Here is a 21356-nt window from a genome sequence, read left to right as displayed (position 1 = left end):
CTCTGAAGCCTGCACTGATAGGACTGAAGGTGTAGAATTAGGTGTGTCACAGCCAAGTACTTGCGAGCAATCTACTATCGGTACACCGATGGCAGATTGTACCAGGCAAATTTCCTCGCCCCAGCTGCTGCAGCACCGAAATAAGTTCTCTCCCAGCCATCCACATGCCCAGTGGTTGAATGCTAGCTTAGCTAAATTGCTAGCACTTCAACTGCTGCCTTTTCAGTTGGTAGATTATGCCCTCTTCCGTGCGTTTGTGGAATGTGCGGTACCTCAGTGGCAAGTTCCCAAACGCCACTTTTTCTTACGGAAGGTGATTCCGGCTCTCTACTGGCATGTGGAAGGCAATGTCCATGCTTCGCTGGACAGGGAGGTCAGTGGTAAGGTGCATATTACCGCTGACTCATGGTCCAGCAGGCATGGACAGGGACGTTACCTTTCTTTCAGTGGCGCATTGGGTGACTCTGCTGGCAGCTGGGAAGGACGCAGGACAAGATACAGTAGTGTTGGAGGTTGTTCCGCCACCATGCCTCCAAAATGCTACTACTGGTTGTGACACGCCTCTCTCCTCCACCCCCTCCTCTTCTTCTTCCTCTGTGGCCTCTTCCTGTGCTGATGTGTCCTCGGAACCAGTGGTGCTCCGTAGGCATTCAAGGGGCTACACAGGAATGCAGGCAAAGAGATGCCATGCGGTGCTTGAGCTGGTGTGCTTGGGGGACAGGAGCCACACTGGGCCAGATGTTCTGTCAGCTCTGCAGGGGCAGGCTCAGAGGTGGTTGAAGCCACGCCAGCTTAAGCCAGGAATGGTGGTTTGTGACAATGGCACCAACCTCCTCTCCGTCTTGCGACAGGGACAAGTGACCCATGTGCTCTGTTTTGCTCATGTCCTTAACTTGGTGGTGTAGCGGTTCGTGGGCAGGTATCCGGGCTTACAGGATGTCCTGAAGCAGGCCAGGAAAGTCTGTGTGCATTTCCGATGGTCATATAATGTCAGTGCTCGGCTGGCAGACCTCCAAAAGGAATACAACCTGCCCAAGAACCGCCTAATCTGTGACATGCCCACCAGGTGGAACTCTACGTTGGCCTTGCTGCAGCGGCTGCACACGCAGCAGAGGGCCATCAATAGTATCTGTGCCAATATGGCAGCAGGAAAGGGTCAGGGGAGCTTGGGTTTTTCCCCACGCGAGTGGGCCATGATCAGGGATGCATGCACTGTCCTGTCACCATTTGAGGAGGCCACGAGGATGGTGAGCATTGACAGTGCATGCATCAGTGAGACTGTTCCTCTTATTCACCTGTTGGAGCACACGCTGCATAGAATGGTCAGGGCCCTTGAGGCAGAACAGAGGGAGGAAGAGGAGGACTTCCTTACCTGTCAAGGCCCCCTTTATCCAGACATTGTTCCTGCTTGCCCGCCTATCACACAGAAAGAGGAGGAGGAGGATTGGGGGAGGAGCCTAGCACTCAGCATCAGCAGCAGTCTTTAAGGGATCAATTACAGTCCCAAGGAACCCATGGACTTGTACGGGGCTGGGACGAGGTGGCTGCGGATCATGTCATCCTCAGTGACCCAGAGGACTCCGCACCGAATGCCTCAGCAAACCTACATTGTATGGCCTCCCTGATCCTGCAAAGCCTGCGGAAGGATCCTCGTATTCGTGCTATCAAGGAGAGGGATCATTACTGTCTGGAAACCCTCCTTGATCCACGTTACAAGAGTAAGGTTACGGACCTTATCTTGTCGGCACAGAGGGAGCAGAAGATGAAACATCTTCGGGAGGCCTTGCAGAAAGGTCTGTGCAACGCGTTCCCAGATACTGGGAGGTTACAAAATCCTGGTCCTGGACAACGTGTTGCTGAGGCTTCGGTCAGTCACAGAAGGAGCGGTGGAGAAGGTGGCCGTCTGAGCGATGCATTCAGACAATTTTTTAGTCCGTAGCCCCAAGGTATGACCGGTTCCAGCAACCATCGCCAGCGTCTGTTTTACATGGTGCGGGAATACCTAGGGGCAAGATCAGATTGGGACACCTTTCCCACCGAAAATCCTCTGGCTTACTGGGTCTTGAGGATTGCTTACTGGCCAGAGCTTGCACAGTACGCAATTGAGCTACTGGCTTGTCCTGCATCCAGCGTTCTTTCAGAACGCATATTCAGTGCTGCTGGAGGCTTTGTAACTGATCACAGGGTGCGCCTCTCCACCGACTTGGTCGATCGACTGACCTTCATAAAAATTAATCAGGCTTGGATCACCACCAGCTACCAAGCACCTGATGCTGATGTAACTGAATCATTTTTTTTAAATGTCAGATCCCTTCAAGACTGCCTATGCTGATGCTGAGTGATTATCCTGTTATGCTGAGTGACTATCCTTTTCCTCCTCAATGATCATGCTGATAGCTTGTGAGAACATTTTTGGTTCTGGGCACCAGCACCAGTGCCTAAGGCTCAATTTTTCTGCCCCTGTTTAACAGGGGCGTGTAATTACAATTTTTGATGCAATATTTTGCAGCGGGCTCATTCCTGCACTCCAACTAGAGTATCTGTGAGGGGTTGCAGTGTTGTGGCACCAGCACCAGTGCCTAAGGCCCAATTTTTCTGCCCCTGTTTAACAGGGGCGTGTAATTACAATTTTTGATGCAATACTTTGCAGCAGGCTCATTCCTGCGCTCCAACTAGAGTATATGTGAGGGGTTGCAGTGTTGTGGCACCAGCACCACCACCACCAACAACAAAGGCCCAATTTTTTTCCCCTGTTCAACAGGGGCATGTAATTACAATTCTTAAACTAATATTTCACATCAGGGCCCATTCCTGTGCCCACCAAGAGTAACTGTGAGGGCTTACAGAGTTGTGGCACCAGCACCACCACCACCACCAACAAAGGCCCAATTTGTCTGCCCCTGTTCAACAATGGCATGTAATTACAGTTCTTGATATAATAGTTCACACAGCTGGGGGCGTTCCAGCGCCCAGCAAGACTAACTGAGGGTTTACAGTGTTGTGTCACTGGATTAGCGCTAATCCAGTGACCTGACACTTTGTACAGCCCTCGAACCAGGAACAGGAAAAGAGTCTGCTCTCAGCAACTACACTGTCCGGCCAGGAGAGGCATACAGGCACAGTACTGGCATCAATTATTTTCTTTGCTTGTCACTTTTATACTTATGGTACGCATAATTTATTAGGGGATGTGGTTTGGGGCTCAATAAACTTATGTTTTAAAAAACAATATCACACTATTTGAGTTCCCTCTGTTTCCATGTGATGGCGATTTGAATGAATACAAACACATTGGCTGGTGGAGAGTGCAGCATCCAGGAGATACACAGAGATACATGCTCAAGGCTTTACTTTTACATATTTGTGGTGAGTGCATCCCCATAAGGGGTTTATCCCCCCACGTGGTGAACGCCCCCTCTGGTGAAAGGAGCACTAATTGAAGATTTTCTTTCTGTCTATCTATCAGCACTATCATCCGATTTCCTATATTAATATGGACATATAGAAGTGTTTCAGACGCTGGTCTGGAAATAGCGCTGCTACAGTGTTTTATTGAACTTTGGACTTTTGAGTTTTAGAAGTTTTAGAAGTTTTATATTTACTGTGTATTTTACCACTGCTCCCCCGTTTTAAGCAGCAGCTTTCATCTTGTATTATCTAGCTGTCTGTGTCCAAGATTACCCCAGCTTGCATCCTAAGCGCTGAGCTGTGCTGCAATTTGGAAGGAAGGGCGACATCAGCATTTTTTGAGCGTATATACGGCAGGCCCCTACTTTCAAACATCCAACTTACAAACGACTCCTACTTGCAAACGGAAGGAGACAACAGGAAGTGAGAGGAAATCTACCCATAGGAAGGGAAATTCTCTTCTGTAAAAGGTGTCTCCTGTCCACTGATGCTTTATCACCAATCCTTGTTTCACTAAAAACCAAATTTTCTAAAAATCTTTTGTCATTGGGACAGAAAGTGAATTGCAATCTTCTGAACAGATGCACACAGACAACAAAACAAATATGTTACAGGGGTTATAATGACCCTTCTCTATGTTTTCAGAAAAGCTTAAAAATAGATTTTATGGCTGGAGCTACACTTTAAAAAAGTACCAGTTCACAATTACAAACAGATTCTACTTAACAACAAACCTACAGTCCCTGTCTTGTTTGCACCGCCTATATACTGCTGTTCAAAGTATATAGGGCCAAAGGGGCTTGTAGTGACCTGGGGGGAGTTGGGGGAAACCCATGCTATTTTTCTCAATGATTTTCATCCATATTGCAGGGACCAGACATTACATTTAAGCCGCAAGCAGTTTTAAATGACTTTTTTCTTATAGTAATCTCATTTTGTGTCTAAACACATGCATACTATAGACACCCAGCAGGTACAATATTTAAAGGAATTTTTCATTTTTTTCCCACTTTAAGCATCATTAAAATCACTGCTCCAGAAAAAACGACAGTTTTTAAAACTTTTTTTTCCATTGATACATGTTTCCTGGGGCAAGACCCGGGTTCTCAAACCCGTTTTCCGACAATAACTTGCATATTAGGCTTTAAAATTAGCACTTTTGAATTCGAACGTTCGAGTCCCATAGACGTCAATGGGGTTCTAAATGTTCGCTCAAACGTTCGGTCTGTTCGAAGGTTCTGGTGCAAACCAAACGGGGGGGGGGATTTCGGCTCATCCCTACTTATTATAGGCTTACCTGTAGGTAAAAGTGGTTATACAGGGTTTGCAATCCCTTTAAGTAGCTTTTCATCTGAACATGATGGCTATGGAACCTGAAGCTTGAGCAGCGCCACCTTGAAGTGACAAGACATTGTGAAGCTGTTGCTAAACCTGCATTTTATATTTCAGATAAGGTGGTAGTTAACCTAACTGTATTATTTGTTGGGAACCATACCCTTACTGCCAAGCATTGGCAAGGGTTACATAAAGATACCTTTTCATGATCCCTGTGGTTCAAAGGTCACAGAGAATTCCCATCATTTGTAGGTACTAGTACCAAAATCTGAAGTTAATTATTTTTTACTTCAGAGAGGGGAAGTTAGCATCAGCCACAATACATTTTCCAAATACATGATCAGTCTTTATTTACTCTTTTTTTAACAGAGTCCTTTTACATGGCTTAGCACATTATTTACATTATTTCAACAACTACGGTATATAAAAATAAAGGAAAAAAAGATAATGACAAAAACAGTTTGAAGACCAGCTTTTGTTTTTGGAGCCAAATGTAATTCACTGAGCTTTACACTATGTGAGAAAACGTTGTTACATGATGTTTATATCTCTAAAATAGTTTGTGAGATACAAATATGTGTAGTGACATTGCGTTCTACATGCTGAATGTCTGTCTCATCATTGGATGAATGGAAAGTTTTGTTGAGGCGGTTGTGAGGCATGATACACAAGTAGATGGCCAATGACTTCATAACCTTACCAATCATAGGCAACTATTATAAGAAGCTACACAAAAAGCAGCAGTAGTTCTAAAATTTTCCACCTGCATTGACAAAGAGGGTCTAGTAATTAGAAGTGGTAGAACATTAAGAGGTGCAGGTAGTGAAATCAAATCAAAGGCCAAAGGCTAATTTGTTGTAAAACTTCTGCTCCTCCAAGCTCACTAAGGATAAGCAGAAATAATATTCAAGACTGCATAGTATAGTCCTTTTGTGCACCAGTTATATCAATGTGGCACTGATTGAAAACTCATTGCACCTACATAACAAAACATATACTGTCCCAAAGACCAGTTGTCATCTCTCCTTCCCACTGTGCTTTTATTTCAATCAGTAAATTTTATGAAATTACAATTTTACCCAAAGCTAGTATTTCAGATTTTGACATGCATTAGTAAGTTAAATTACTGTATTTATTGGCATATAACACTCACTTTTTTACCCTGAAAATAGAGGGTAGACTGTGCCTGCGTGTTATATGCAGGGGGCTGTGGCAAGTTTTTTTCCTAAAACTTCCCTCTTAAAGTTAGGGTACGTGTTATACGCCTGTGCGTGTTATACGCCGATAAATATGGTACCTGTTTATCGGTCTCTGAGAACCCAGTAGAGAGATTTCTCTAGTAGCCAATTAGTTTTACTCCTTACCATATTGATTTCTCTCTTGCAGCAAGATTCCAGTATTTTTTTTTTTTTGCTTCTACATTATGAAGAATCTTATAATGGTCATCATAATATAAATCAGACATTGTAACAATCATGCCATTCATGTAGAAGTGGCAATCCTCATATAGGAAAATCTTGTCTTTGAAGTGCCAAAGAAATAAAAGAAGCTACTACGCCCTTCGACTTTCCACTATGTACAACTGAGTATTGGGTGGGGATGTCTATTAGGTTTATTCCGTTTTTACACCAAAGTTGATTTATTTTATTTTGGATAGTGGAGAAAGAGTGCATGACAAACTACACAATGCATTGGTACTTTTTTATTTAGTGAAGCTTCATTTTTCATCATCCCTTCCCTTGCCCAAATTAAAGACATACAAAAAAAGTAAGACATCAAATTTTTCAGTGCCTGTTTACTGCCACATTACTGCTGGTGATGGCGTCACTCTGCTACCTACAGTTTAAACAAAGCTAGCAGCCAGCATTTGCTTACATTATTCTGAAATGTAGATGGGATACTTCAGTTCATTTACTTACTACATTGTATGGACTATATATTTTAAAAAAGATGTACTTAAAGGGTCAGTCAACCAAACAATGAAGTGTATAGCAGCTTGCATCATGTAATGGCTTTCCATAAGACTCCAGAAATTAGATCTCTGTGCACCAAAGTCCACCAACTTGATGCTGCCTTTATTTTGGGGTTTCGCTTTTTCTGATGCTACATTTCTAAAAACTGAAGAAGCATTAAGTTTGAATTTAAACCCATACATAAAATGTTTTTTGGCACAAGGACCTTCATTTTTTTTGCTTTCAATTAAATAATACTTGGTGCAAGATGTATCCACAAGCCCTTTCTTTTCTGGGGTGACAATGCTTTCTCAGTTTAGCAGCTTCATTGTCACCCCTTTTCTGTGTGCTTCAAAGTTAGACTAGAGACAGCTGTGCCAATACACAGTGTGTTCTGCCACTGCAGTAAAACTGATATTCTGCTGCTACCAAAGTGGGTATATGTCCACAGGAATTTCATGCAAGAAAAGTCTACAGGAATTGCACAGTGCAGGGAGACAAACATGAACATAGTAGAGAAAAGTTTTTTTTTTTAAATAATGTTATACAGCTTTATTTACAGCACAATTTCCGATTAATTTTGTTTTACATTAAGTCCCATTCTGCAGTAAAAAAAATGGCATGGCTTGAGAGCAGAATCAGGATTTATAGGGAATGTAGCAGGAATTAAATGATCTTGTTTGCCTTTATTATGATTGCAGCCTAAATGCCACTGCATTTGATGTAGAGTAGGAAGTGTTTCACTTGGCACAGAGGTATGGCTGGAAGTGTTAAAGACCTCTGGTTAGCAGCTTGCATAGCAGCAGACCCTTAGTGACCTAAGAAGCCAGTGTTTGATCCAGCGCCAACTTTAACTGAAATATCTGTTTTTGGGTAGACTGACCCTTTCACTTAAAAATAAAGTAAGAAACCCTACAAAAATGTAGCTTTGTGATATCACCAGCCTTAGCAATTTGTTGCAAGTGGCTATATAAAAACAACTTGGCTTATCACAGCTGAAATATATTTATATGAAGAATAGCCAAATGTTGCATAGAAGTGGTCAATATTTATTGCACACTGGAATGAGAATAGATGACTCATAATCTTATTGGTGTATTATCATCTGAGATATACAGTTCACACTGTCCTGGCATTTTTTTTTAAATAAATAAAAAATAAATGATAAAGATGACAATGGCATACGCCAGAAGCTATTTTGTTTAATTTGTCATATTTTCCGTATTTACAAAAAAAATTCGATAAAATAAAATGATATTTTACAGCATTTATAATATCCTCTTAAAAAGTTGAACCACACTTTTCAGCTTTTTGTGCTGTTTACAATGTAGCCTGTACACATGTATGGAGTTGATATATAATACATCCTATTTCAGCTGTAAATGGAGAGCAATAAATAGAAACACACTATGAAGTTAGAAACTGTTCCTTCTTCAGATTTTCCTTTGTTTAATGCTCACCTATGCCACTGCATTTGAAGTAGACTAGGAAGTGTTTCTCTTGGCACCGAGGTATGGCTGAAAGTGTTCAAGTGGGTTTTAACAGAAAATCGAGTCATGAACTAGTAAACAAATGAGTGTACAGTATGATATTTCATGCATTCTGTGTGTTGGTTAGATATCAGGTAATTATTTGGTCCACACCAAAAACAGATTTCTTCTTCGACCCCATTTACACCACACAATTCCATAGCATTTTCAGCAGCATCAGCTAATAAAATACAGAACACAGCAAGCTTTCATTTTTTTTTTTTGCATAATGTTACTGCAGCACCAGCCAGGTCTCAAACAATATTTAAAAAATGAATATAAAAAAAATAAAAATAGAAACACATTCTTAATTTTCTGGTCTCCAACATTCTCAGTCATCGTTAACACAAAAAACACAAAAATGTAATGAAATGAAGAAATATATGTAAAACAAAATTTTCTTGCTATGAAATGTGTTGGAACTCATTACATTTCACAATGCATTGTTACACCTCAAGACCTTAAAACTTGTCATTTGAACTAAACCTTTTATTCTGATCATTGTCAAATTTGCAACTATAAACATGGTGCCAAATGCATTTTTGTAAAAAAAACATAAAAAATAAAGGAAAAAAATACAACTCAAAGTTGAGGACAAAGTGAAACATGCCATTTAAAGTGCTAAGCTGTGAATTGTCCCAAGCGAAACAAAACAATCTTTTTCTTAAAACAACGCCTATACAAAAGTATAAGCATATTGCAAAAAACACATCCCAGTGCCACGATCTTTACTCAATTAAAGGCTTTTCTAAATATTGCAGCTTTGCTTCTGCTAAATATATGCCCTCTGTAGAATGAAGACTAAAAACATTGTAAAATACAAAAAGCAGAATTTCATAAGCCCTAGATTTTGGTTTACAGTGACATAGTATATTAGAAGCTATTTTCTTGTTTTTTTATTACTATTTTTTATAGTACCCCAGTAAAGGAAACCTTAAGCAGCAACTAGTTTCTTTTTTTTCTCATTTTGTTTGTAATATGTGCAAAAGTGATGTTATTTAAAGTATTTATATTAAACATACACAAATCGTTCTGTCTTGCTTTAATCCCTAACCGTGACGTGTAAAAGTTTGAAGATTTGGTAAATATTGGTGAAGGGTATATATTAAGTTGCCTCCAGATATAGTGTTCAGTATTCAGTGTAGTGCCTCAAACTTATGGCTATCCCACTGCAGTGGACAGAGAACTGATGTTTTGTGTTTTATGAGTCTTCATGCATGATTCCTGATCACAGCATGCCATCATGCAAGTCATTTCTATGCATTGAACGAGCACAACTTATTTAATTTTTTTTTTCTTTTTGGAATTGGCCTGAGCAAATGCTCTTTAGCCAGAAAAATAACCCAATTTTCCCATCTCCCGAATCACATGAAGCCCATGTAGAAAAATTATGCAGATATATCAAATAAATTGTGACATGTGGCATGGGCCTAATGTTAAGTTGTTGTTTTTTGTTGTTTTTTTATTTTCCCAGGTTTTTTGTGTTTTTTTTTATTTTTTTATTTTGTCTTGTTTTGCTGCTTGACTAAGGTAACATTGCAAATATAGTTTTGCATGAATAATCACATCCCTAAGTGGTGCTTTTTCTGATTTTTTTCAGAATAATATGAGAAAATAAACTCCATCTGGCTGCCCTGGAATTGGACTATTCCTTGCAGCTCCGGTCATTTCTCCTAAGTTGCATTGGTGTATGGGAGACATGCAGTACAACTTCCTCGTTTTTGTCCTTTAACCAGGTGGTGATTCACTGCCTTAAAATGCAACAATGTCATAATAAGCAGATTGTTTGGTATTGATCTTCAGATAAGTGTCTCCATAGCTGTTCTGCATTGATATAATTATTAAATTTGTAAACAATCTTTGCTTGCAAATGAGAAATGTTAACATTTTTTTCAACACTTGGATTCCCTGACAGATTTTTGTCTTTTCGCTCTTTCTCTCATTGCTTCTTGTATTCTTTCTTGTTTTTCTTTTTCAGGTTTAGTTACACTGTCATATGATGGCAGCGATGCTGTAGAAGGGGTGCCTTCTTTTCTGTCCGTATTTGTTCCTCCATTTTCCATTTTAGTTGAGGAAGGTTTTCTACAAACAATACCTCGTTTTGTTAAACGGCGTCTGTAGGCCTGCTGTATAACCACAGCTGATACATCCTCCTGTTTGCGCCTGAGCGTAGTGGTGATGGGCTCATAAGACACTTTTGAAGGGTTGGAAGCTACAAAGCGCTCTTCCATTTGCTGCCGCAACATATCTAGCTCCCCACTCTCTCCAAGCACACGTTTGGTAAAGGCAAAGAGGATATCTAAACAATGGATTCTGTCACCACTCACCATAGGCAAATCCATGGCAATAAGTTCAATAGTGTTTGGCTTAGGAACTCTCAATGGATGCTCCAAGGCATCTGCAAAATCTGTGAGTTTACCGAACTGGATAAATTGGGTGGCATCGGGATCAAATTTCTCCCATATTTCATAAAATGTTTCAAAGTCATCCTCACTTAGAGGATCTGCGCTCTCTTCTGTGGCAACGCTAAAATTTTCTAGGATTATAGCAATATACATGTTTACCACTATGAGAAAGGAGATGATGATATAGCTGACAAAGAAAAAGATTCCTACAGAGGGGTTTCCACAATCACCTTGCATGGGATTTCCTGGATTCTCCTTCTTAGGATCACAGTCTGGGGGGCGGTTTAAGATGGGTAATAATAAGCCATCCCAGCCAGCAGAGGTAGTGACCTGAAATAAACAAATCATGCTATTGCCAAAAGTCTCAAAGTTGAACATATCATCTATTCCTGCTTCCTTCTTTACGTAGCCAAAGTTCGACATTCCAAATATTGAAAATATAAACATAACGAGAAATAGTAGCAGGCCGATATTAAACAAGGCCGGCAAGGACATCATTAAGGCAAAAAGCAGGGTTCGAATTCCTTTGGCCGATTTGATTAAGCGGAGTATACGACCAATACGAGCCAAGCGTATGACTCTGAAGAGCGTCGGGGATACAAAGTACTTTTCAATCAAATCAGCCAGAAACATACCTAAGGGAAGAAAATGGACCACTTAGTACATAATATAAATTGCATAACATTAAAATTTTCAATTCAATTTTTGAAAACACATATAAGATGAAATTGTAGAACAAAGGAACTGAACAAACCTTTTTTTAAACATGGTCTTTAATAGTTAAAATTACTCTAAACAATTATTTATTCTGCAAAGTATTCTGGGAAGTATTCTGGGAAGTAATCCAAACACATCCACTACTTAATGACCCGGTAATCTATTTTACTTAAAATTGTTTGTTACTGTGTTTTTCTGCCTCCTTGTAACATCCTCTGTGAGCTCCCAAACTTCTTTTCACCTCTTCCATTTGGAATGAGCAGTTCTTGTTAGCTACAGTCATATGCACTGCTCTATGCGCACCACAAGTCATATAGTCCATCTCATTAGCAAGCAAGAGAGGATGGCTACATTTCTACATACAGTAGGGCCATGGAGAAATCATGAGAATGCTAAAAAACTAAATAATTTGGAGCTTATGGACGAGGCTGAGGGCAATAGAAGGTCCATTTTTTTTAGTTAAGAATTCACCAATACTAATACTGAAATAGAATTTGTGGGGGTAATCCACAAAAGGGATACACCGGCGTATCTACTGATACGCCGTCGTATCCCTGTTTCTATCTATGGAACTGATCCACAGAATCAGTTTACCATAGATAGGCAGAAGATCCGACATGTGTAATTCAATTACACTGTCGGATCTTAAGGATGCAATTCTAGGCCGGCCGCTAGGTGGCGAGGCCATTGCGGCCGGCCTAGAATATGCAAATGAACACTTACGGCGATCCACGAACGTTCCGACGGGCCCGTCGCGCTAATTCTACGTCGTTTACGTCGAGTTACGCCGTGTAAAAATAGGGCTGAGTCCTATTTGACTAAGCCCTATTAAGTATGGCCGTCGTTCCCGCGTCGAAAATTCAAACTCTACGTCGTTTGCGTAAGACGTCCGTGAATGGCGCTGGACGCCATTTACGTTACTGTCTAAGCAAATGACGTCGGAGCGACGTCTGTTAGCGCAATGCACGTCGGGTAAGTTACCCGACGGAGCATGCGCAGTACGTCTGGCGCGGGAGCGCGCCTGATTTAAATGGGACTCGCCCATTTGAATTGGCCCGCCTTGCGCCGGACGGATTTAAGTTACACCGCCGCAAAATTCCAGGTAAGTGCTTTGTGGATCGGCACCTAACTTGGCAACTTTGCGGCAGTGTAACTTAAATGGAAAAAGTTACGTTGCGCTGGCTGGCTGTGGATCTGGCCCCAGATTTTTAAACCAGAGTTTAGTGTCATTTTAAAGCTCACTTGAAGAACATTCTGATCCATTAGCATTTCCATCAGTCCATATGGAAAAGCAATACCAGGGGACCAGACAGAGAGGGAGATTGTGTAGACTGGCTAAATAAATAAATACACACAAGGCTGAATTTACAAATATCTGATTCACACACCCTGGATGTGTTAAACTTTTCATTTTTATATTGATCTTTTTTTGTTATCTGTTGGGTTGTTTCCTTGCTAGAATGAATATAGTATTTTTGGTCAAGTACACATGAGGAGTACATGGTCCTGATAAAGTGGATGTATCTGCTAAACGGGTAGACCATATACAGTACATTATTGTTACTGTCTATTGTTCCACCTGTATACTGTAGTCATACTTGACTTTTTTTATAATGCTGTGTATTTGTTCTTCTAAATTTTAAAGGGACATTTATGTGTGATTTTCTACAATAAAATTGATTTATTTTTTACATTATCATTTACCTCCTATTTATATGTTCCCGGCGGCAAAATCAAAGTCCCTTACTCTGGTGTTTTTGTTGAAATATTTTTTTGGGATGATGCCCCCAGAAACGGGCCAGATTCATAAAGAAATGCGGCGGCGTAACGTATCCCAAGTTTACAGCGTAAGTGCCTGATTCACAAAGCTCTTACCTGTAAACTTGCGGCGGTGTAACGGAAATCCGCTCGGCGCAAGCCCGCCTAATTCAAATGGGGCGGGCACCATTTATATTAGGCGCGCTCCAGCGCCGAATGTTCTGCGCATGCTCCGTTAAGAAATTTCCCGACGTGCATTGCGTGAAATTACGGCGCCCCAACGTGTTTTTTGAACGGCGATGTGCGTAACGTACTTTCGTATTCCCGGACGTCTTACGCAAAAAAAAAAAAATTTGACGCGGGAACAACGGCCATACTTTAACATGGCTGTTCTAAATATAAGCCATGTTAAAGCACCCTTAACTTTACGATGGGAAAAAACGACTAGAGACGACGTAAGAGATTACGACGAACGCGCGTATCTTCGTGGATCGCCGTAATCACCTAATTTGCATACCCGACGCTGGAAAAGGACGCAAACTCCACCCAGCGGCGGCCGAAGTATTTCATCCTAAGATCCGACGGTGTAAATCAATTACACCTGTCGGATCTTAGGGCTATCTATGCGTAACTGATTCTATGAATCAGCCGCATAGATACTCTCAGAGATACGACGGCGTATCAGGAGATACGCCGTCGTATCTCCTCTGTGAATCTGGCCCAATGTTCCACCACGTTTATTATTTCTTGTGGATATGTTCTTTTTAAAAACAACAGACTTACTGGTCAGATCACCAGATGAAAATAGAAGGCAAGTCTAAAAAGAAAACAAATGCAGCCATCACATCTAAGTATTGGTAGGCTGCAATATAATAAAGGTTTACTGTTTAGGTTTAGTACCACTTTAGATGATTAAAATTAACTAAAGGTAATGTTTTAATGTGAGTTTGTGAAAACTAAAGAATTCACAAGTATTTATGCCACTGATGCAGCCCAATGGAGTGGGATATATACGTGGGTGTGTTTGTGTGTGTGTGGGGGGTCCCATTTGTTACATTTGTTTCATCTGAAAGGTGTCTGTTAACTGAATTATCAAAGAAGTAGTAGGCATCCAAGCTGTAGACTGGGACTGAGCAAGTGACCTGGCAGTTGTCTAGAGGTCAACTGAACTGCCAGTCTTCTGGGAAACTCTCAACGCCGCAAGTAACAAGAAGACAGAATAAGTAATGAAAAATTGAATAATATTAGCTTTTACCAGTATGCCATTTCTGTAGTTTACATATCCCTGTAGATGTGAATGTAGGGCGGGGGTATAACTGTTGGACAGAACTATACTGTGTGTAGTGGCTAGTTTGTTGCCTGAAGTATAAGTTAGTAGGCCATTTTCTGGTTTTCTTTTTCTTTTTTTCTACAGGCCTAAAGTTTAATATTTTATTTTGGCCAGTTTATTAAACCAAAAGCAAAATTTACAGATAACAACTATTAAACAGTTCACCTCTGGAGCATTTGTTCCTTTTTCGCAAACATGTTAAAATTTTAATTTTGTCTAGAAAATTACTTAAAACACCTAAAACATTGTACATATTACATATTCTGAAAGCAAGAGCGCTTTAGGAAAAAGATGGTAGTTGCAAAAGTCTATGTAACATGATTATTGCATATCCTATGCCCGGTTCATGAACCATTTTTAGGTGAGCAATCTACACTCCCTTGACATTTGACAGCTTTGCAATGACAAAATACCATGAGCATGACTTATCTCATGTCTACTATGTTTTATATAATATTGCTTGTCTTTGTGTATTATATTACATGTTCTATAGATCCTCCTGAAGAAGCGGTAATTCCGCGAAACCGATCAAGGTTGTGGCCAGCTCCACTCTAACAAGATATCTTACGGTTTTTGTTACCAACATTGCTGTTCTATATTGTGGGGCTTGTCCCAAATGTTTTCAACATTGTATAGTTTTTTATGTTAATAAATATTTTTTATACGATTATATGTCTCTGTTATCAGTGCCTAGAAAAATCCTAGTCAACACCCCTTGACCTGTGACTATTGATGGGTTAGTTGGCATCAATCAGCCCCTACCCTATATTCACTTGGTGCCATTTCCTGTATTTAAATCGATATTTTCAGTAAAAATGAATGAATTTTATTGTATACAAACACAATATAACTGTAATTTTTTGTAAAAAAACAAAACAAAAGACTAACTTATACAAATATGTCAAGCACAAAAACTGTGCTCGCACATGAAACATCAAAAAATTGCGGTACCCCAAATTATCAGTAGGCGAAGCTGCCTTTACAGTTCATCAGTTTAGAGTTAACCATAAATGAGGGACCTGGAATTATTTACCGCACTCTGGCATGCACAGCTATATCCAATATGTGTTGTGCAGACACTGTTTTCAAACATGCATGGGAAAACAGAGGTACTTTTACTTTTTTATTTATGTTTTATTATATTTTAATGTTAACACTTTTGAATTGTATTTTTTCACTTAATTTTATTTTTATAACAAGGGGGCTAACAAACCCCCTATGTAATAGCACTGGGCAGATGACCGGTACTCTTTATAGAGACCTCAGAGGTCTAATGTCTATCCTGACCTCAGCTTCAGCTGATTGAGTACAGACTGTGACACCAGAAATCGTGAGGGGGAGGGAGGGAGTGGGGGAATCCCATAAAAGAGATTGGGTATCCTGTAAAAGTGATTTTGGGGGAAGGGTATGCCCAAGGTCTTGAAATGATTAATGTTGAATAATAAATACTATGTTTTGTCTCAAGTTCCTAATAGTGTTGGGCGAACTGTTCGGCCTGAGCATGAGTTAAGGCCAAACATTGGCTGCACAGTGCATTCTGCACTCTGATTGGGCAAAGCTTTAGGTGCAGTAAAAGCTAGTTGTTAAGAAGTGGGGCCGGGTAGCCGGCAATGGTATCCTTAACAACTGATGAGTCATCAGCTATTAATGAGCATCCCCGCTGACAGCTGAAAAAAATAAAAAATAAATAAAACATTTCTGGTAAACAAAGATAGTAAAAAAAGTGCAACAATAAAACTGAAAAATTCCTTTAAATATAGCGTCTGGGGGGGGTCTCCTTGGTCTGTCTGTAAAGTGGTGAATCTATAGCATGCACAGCAGAAAAAATAACAGAGCCCCCCCCACCCCAAAGTACCCCCCCATGTTGAGGGCATGTGGCCTGGTATATTTCGGGGTGGGGGCTCACTCGTCCGCCCTTTCCTGACCTGCCAGGATGCATGCTCAGATAAGGGTCTGGTATGGATTTTGGGGGAGACCCCACGCTGTTTCTTTTTTTTAATTTTGGTGCAAGGTTCCCCTTAAAATCTATACCAGACCCAAAGGGTCTAACTGGGGGTGAACCCACGCCATTTTTTTCTTTATTGTTTTTTTCAATATTATTATTATTATTTAGGTACTTATATAGCGCCGTCAATTTACGCAGAGCTTTACATATACAATGTACATTCACATCAGTCCCTACCCTCAAAGAGCTTACAATCTAAGGGCCAGATTCAGGTAGAACTGCGGCGGCGTAACGTATCGTAGATACGTTACACCACCGCAAGTTTTCATCGCAAGTGCCTGATTCAAAGAGCACTTGCGATGAAAACTAGGCCGCCGGCGTAAGCCAGCGTAATTCAAAGGGGCGTGTGCAATTTAAATTAGGCGCGCTCCCGCACCGAACCTACTGCGCATGCTCCCTTTTGAATTACCCGCCGTGCTTTGCGCGACGTGACGTCATTTTTCCGAACAGCGACGCGCAGAGCGTAATTCCATATTCCCGGACGGCTTACGCAAACGACGTTATTTTTTAAATTTCGACGTGGGAACGACGGCCATACTTTATACAGCACATATGTGTAAAGTTAAGGCACCAAAAACGACGACTAACTTTGCGACGGGAAACTAGACTAGCGGCGACGTAGCGAACGCGAAAAACCGTCGTGGATCGCCGTAACTCCTAATTTGCATACCCGACGCTGATTTACGACGCAAACTCCCCCCAGCGGCGGCCGCGGTATTGCATCTTAAGATCCGACAGTGTAAAACAATTACACCTGTCGGATCTTATGGCTATCTATGCGTAACTGATTCTATGAATCAGTCGCATAGATACTCTGAGAGATACGACGGAGTATCTGAGATACTCCGTCGTATCTCGTCTGTGAATCTGGGCCTAAGGTCCCTAACTCACATTCATATACTAGGGCCAATTTTAGGCAGAAGCCAATAAACCTACCAGCATGTCTTTGGAGTGTGAGAGGAAACCGGAGTATCCGGAGGAAACCCACGCAGGCACAGGGAGAACATGAAAACTCCAGGCAGGCAGTGTCATGATCGGGATTCGAACAAGCAACCCTTTTTACTGCTAGGTCGAGAGTGCTACTCACTACACCACTGTGCTGTCAATAGCCGTGTGCCAGCAATTGCAAGCGCGAGTCAATTTAAATATGATTTGACTTGTTTTTTTTCTTTAGAGATGTCATTTTTGCTGCATGCTACATATGCGCCACTTTACAACCAGACTAAGGGGACACCCCCAGGTCCTATATTTAAATACAATTTTCATTTTTCTTGTTGCACTTGTAAGCATCATTAAACTCACTGCTCCTAAAAAAAAAAAAAGATTGTTTTAAAAAAAAATCCATTGATATGGGGGTCCGGTTAGTACCCGGACCCCCATACCCCTTTTTATGGCCAACTACTTGCATATAAGCCTTCAAAATGGCCACTTCTGATTTTTCCTGTTCGGCTCCTATAGACTTCAATGGGGTTCGCCATTCATTAGAATTTCTCCCCGGCTCCTAAAGTGAATTTGTCTTCTGTTATGCTGCTGTTGTTATGCATAAACAGTAAATATGTCTATAATTCTATAATTATCAAAAATACCACACTTACCAACAATAGAAAGAATTACTACAACAAAGTCAAAAATATTCCATCCGATGGTAAAGTAGTAATGTCTCAGTGCAAACAGCTTCAACACACACTCCGAGGTAAAAAAGGCAATAAAAACCACATTAACCCAATACAAGACATTCTCAGTATGATCAGTCTGATCATCTGTTTCCACCATCATGGTGACCATGTTCAGACAGATGAGAATCATAATGATTATATCAAATGCTTGTTGGGTGATCAAATCAAAGATGGCACCTTGGCATATATTCTGTTTAAAAAAAAAAAGAAAATGTAAACATTAATAAAAGGCAGATAAACGAGTAGATAAATGCTTCAAACACTACCTTTTCAACACATGGGATTAAGAACCCAGCACAAAAGGCAGTGGTTAATGGAATTCGGTGCATAAAACATGAAACATAGGTTTTCTATAATAAGTTTAGCTTCAGTTCTACATTGACAATAAAGGTATTTAACTTATAGAGCTTTCTTCACACAAACATATTGGGGCAGATTCACAAAGAGAGTACGCCGACGTATCTACTGATACGCCGGCGTACTTTCAAATTTCCCGCGTCGTATCTTTGTTTTGAATCCTCAAAACAAGATACGACGGCATCTGGGTTAGATCCGACAGGCGTACGTCTTCATGCGCCTTCGGATCTTAGATGCAATACTTTGGCGTCCGCTGGGTGGCGTTCCCGTCGTTTTCCGCGTCGAGTATGCAAATTAGCTATTTCCGACGATCCACGAACGTACGAGCGGCCGTCGCATTTTTTTACATCGTCTCTAGTCGGCTTTTTTCAGCGTATAGTTAAAGCTGCTATTTGGTTGCGTACTCAATGTTAAGTATGGCCGTCGTTCCCGCGTATAATTTAAAACTTTTTTTTTGTTTGCGTAAGTCGTCCGTGAATCGGGATGGACGTAATTTACGTCCAAGTCAAAACAATGACGTCCTTGCGACGTCATTTAGCGCAATGCACGGCGCGAAATTTTAGGGACGGCGCATGCGCAGTTCATTCGGCGCGGGGACGCGCTTCATTTAAATGAAACACGCCCCCTACTTGCCGATTTGAATTACGCGCCATTACGCCGCGAGATAGACTATGCCGCCGTAACTTACGGCGCGAATTCTTTCAGGATTCGAACATAACAAAAGTAAGTTACGGCGGCGTAGCGTATCTCAGATACGCTGCGCCGGGGCAGATCTTTGTGAATCTTCCCCATTGTTATTTGTATGCACATGTTGAAGCCTCTACATAAATCAACAACACTGGAGGATTTGGCTGGGAAGTCAGGCGTCGGCCTGGAGGACGGCACACGGTCATCTGTGGGGGGCCCTCCTTCAGGCTTAGGTCAGACATTTACCTGGTAATCTCCAGGGGAAAAGTTTTAGACCAGTAAAGAAAATGATTGAGAAGGAGCTAACTAGGTTGGAATGTTGTACCGTAAATAAGGGGTTTGCAATAAATTGAAGGGAAACGCATGGCTCTCAAAACCCTCAGTGATGATCCCTCTATCAGAGTCTCTCTGAATAAAAAATTATGATATATAACTTCTCTAAATTTTAACCACTTGACAACTGGGCACTTAAACACCCTTAATAACCAGACCAATTTTCAGCTTTTGGTGCTCTCACGTTTTGAATGACAATAACTCAGTCATACAACATTGTAACCAAATGAAATTTTTGTCCTTTTTTTCCCACAAATAGAGCTTTATTTTGGTGGTATTTGATCACCTCTGCGTTTTTTTTTTTTCGCTATTAATGAAAAAAGAACGAAAATTTTGTAAAAAAATGAATTTTTCTTCATTTCTATCATATCATTTTGTAAAAAAGTAATTTTTCCTCATACATTTGGCCTAAAATGCATACTGCTACATATTTTTGGTAAAAAAAAAAAAAAATTTGGATATTATTTAGTCTGGGTGAAAGTTATAGGGTCTACAAGCTATGGTACCAATTTCTGAAAATTGAACAATTTGATTACACCTGAAGTACTGACAGCTTCTCTCATTTCTTGAGACCCTAACAAGCCAATAAAGTACAAATACCCCCCAAATGACCCCTTTTTGGAAAGTAGACATTCCAATGTAGTTAGTAAGAGTCATAGTTAGTTTTTTGAAGTTGTCATTTGTTCCCACAATTCTTTGCAAAATTAAGATTTTTTTTTTTTTTTTTCATACCAATATTGTCATTATAACAGGTTATTTCTCTCACATGGCATGTATATTCCACAAATGACACCCCAAAATATATTCTGCTGCTCCTCCTGAGTATGGCAATACCACATGTGTGAGACTTTTACACAGCGTGGCCACATACAGAGGCCCAACACCGAAGTAGCAACTTCAAGCATTCTAGGAGCATAAATTACACATCTAATCTCTCAACCACCTATTACACTTTTGAAGGCCCTGGAGCACCAGGACAATGGAAACACCCACAAAGTGACCCCATTTTGGAAAGCAAACACCCCAACGTATAATCTATGAGGCATAATGAGTCTTTTGAACAGTTCATATTTTTCCAGATGTTCTTGGAAAATGTGGAAAAAAATAAAAACGCATTTTTTTTTACAGAAAGTTGTCCATTTATAGGATATTTCCAACACATAGCATGTACATAGAAAAAATTACACCCCAAAATATATTCTGCTGCTCCTCCTGAGTATGGCGATACCACATGTGTGAGACTTTTACACAGCGTGGCCACATACAGAGGCCCAACACCGAAGTAGCAACTTCAAGCATTCTAGGAGCATAAATTACACATCTAATCTCTCAACCACCTATTACACTTTTGAAGGCCCTGGAGCACCAGGACAATGGAAACGCCCACAAAGTGACCCCATTTTGGAAAGCTAACACCCCAACGTATAATCTATGAGGCATAATGAGTCTTTTGAACAGTTCATTTTTTTCCAGATGTTCTTGGAAAATGTGGAAAAAAATAAAAACGCATTTTTTTTACAGAAAGTTGTCCATTTATAGGATATTTCCAACACATAGCATGTACATAGAAAAAATTACACCCCAAAATATATTCTGCTGCTCCTCCTGAGTATGGCGATACCACATGTGTGAGACTTTTACACAGCGTGGCCACATACAGAGGCCCAACACCGAAGTAGCAACTTCAAGCATTCTAGGAGCATAAATTACACATCTAATCTCTCAACCACCTATTACACTTTTGAAGGCCCTGGAGCACCAGGACAATGGAAACGCCCACAAAGTGACCCCATTTTGGAAAGCTAACACCCCAACGTATAATCTATGAGGCATAATGAGTCTTTTGAACAGTTCATTTTTTTCC

At 40.7% G+C, this 21356-nt stretch overlaps 1 protein-coding gene across 1 annotated transcript in view; it reads right to left on the bottom strand.

The window, feature by feature from the left end:
* Positions 1-6372: 6372 nt before the first annotated feature.
* The window catches only part of SCN8A (sodium voltage-gated channel alpha subunit 8), a 251372-nt gene continuing 236388 nt past the window's right edge, over positions 6373-21356 (bottom strand). The window contains exons 26-27 of the mRNA XM_040340817.1: positions 18035-18305; positions 6373-11264 (exon numbers count right to left, since the gene is read on the bottom strand). Coding sequence (XP_040196751.1) covers positions 10117-11264; positions 18035-18305 — 1419 coding nt within the window. The 3' untranslated portion in view covers positions 6373-10116. The remainder of the gene's footprint in view (positions 11265-18034; positions 18306-21356) is intronic.

The sequence above is a fragment of the Rana temporaria genome, chromosome 2 (genome assembly GCF_905171775.1).
Source record: "Rana temporaria chromosome 2, aRanTem1.1, whole genome shotgun sequence".
Taxonomy (NCBI): domain Eukaryota; kingdom Metazoa; phylum Chordata; class Amphibia; order Anura; family Ranidae; genus Rana; species Rana temporaria.
The sequence above is the reverse complement of the archived record's forward strand: the minus strand, read 5'-3'. Positions and strand labels throughout refer to the sequence as shown.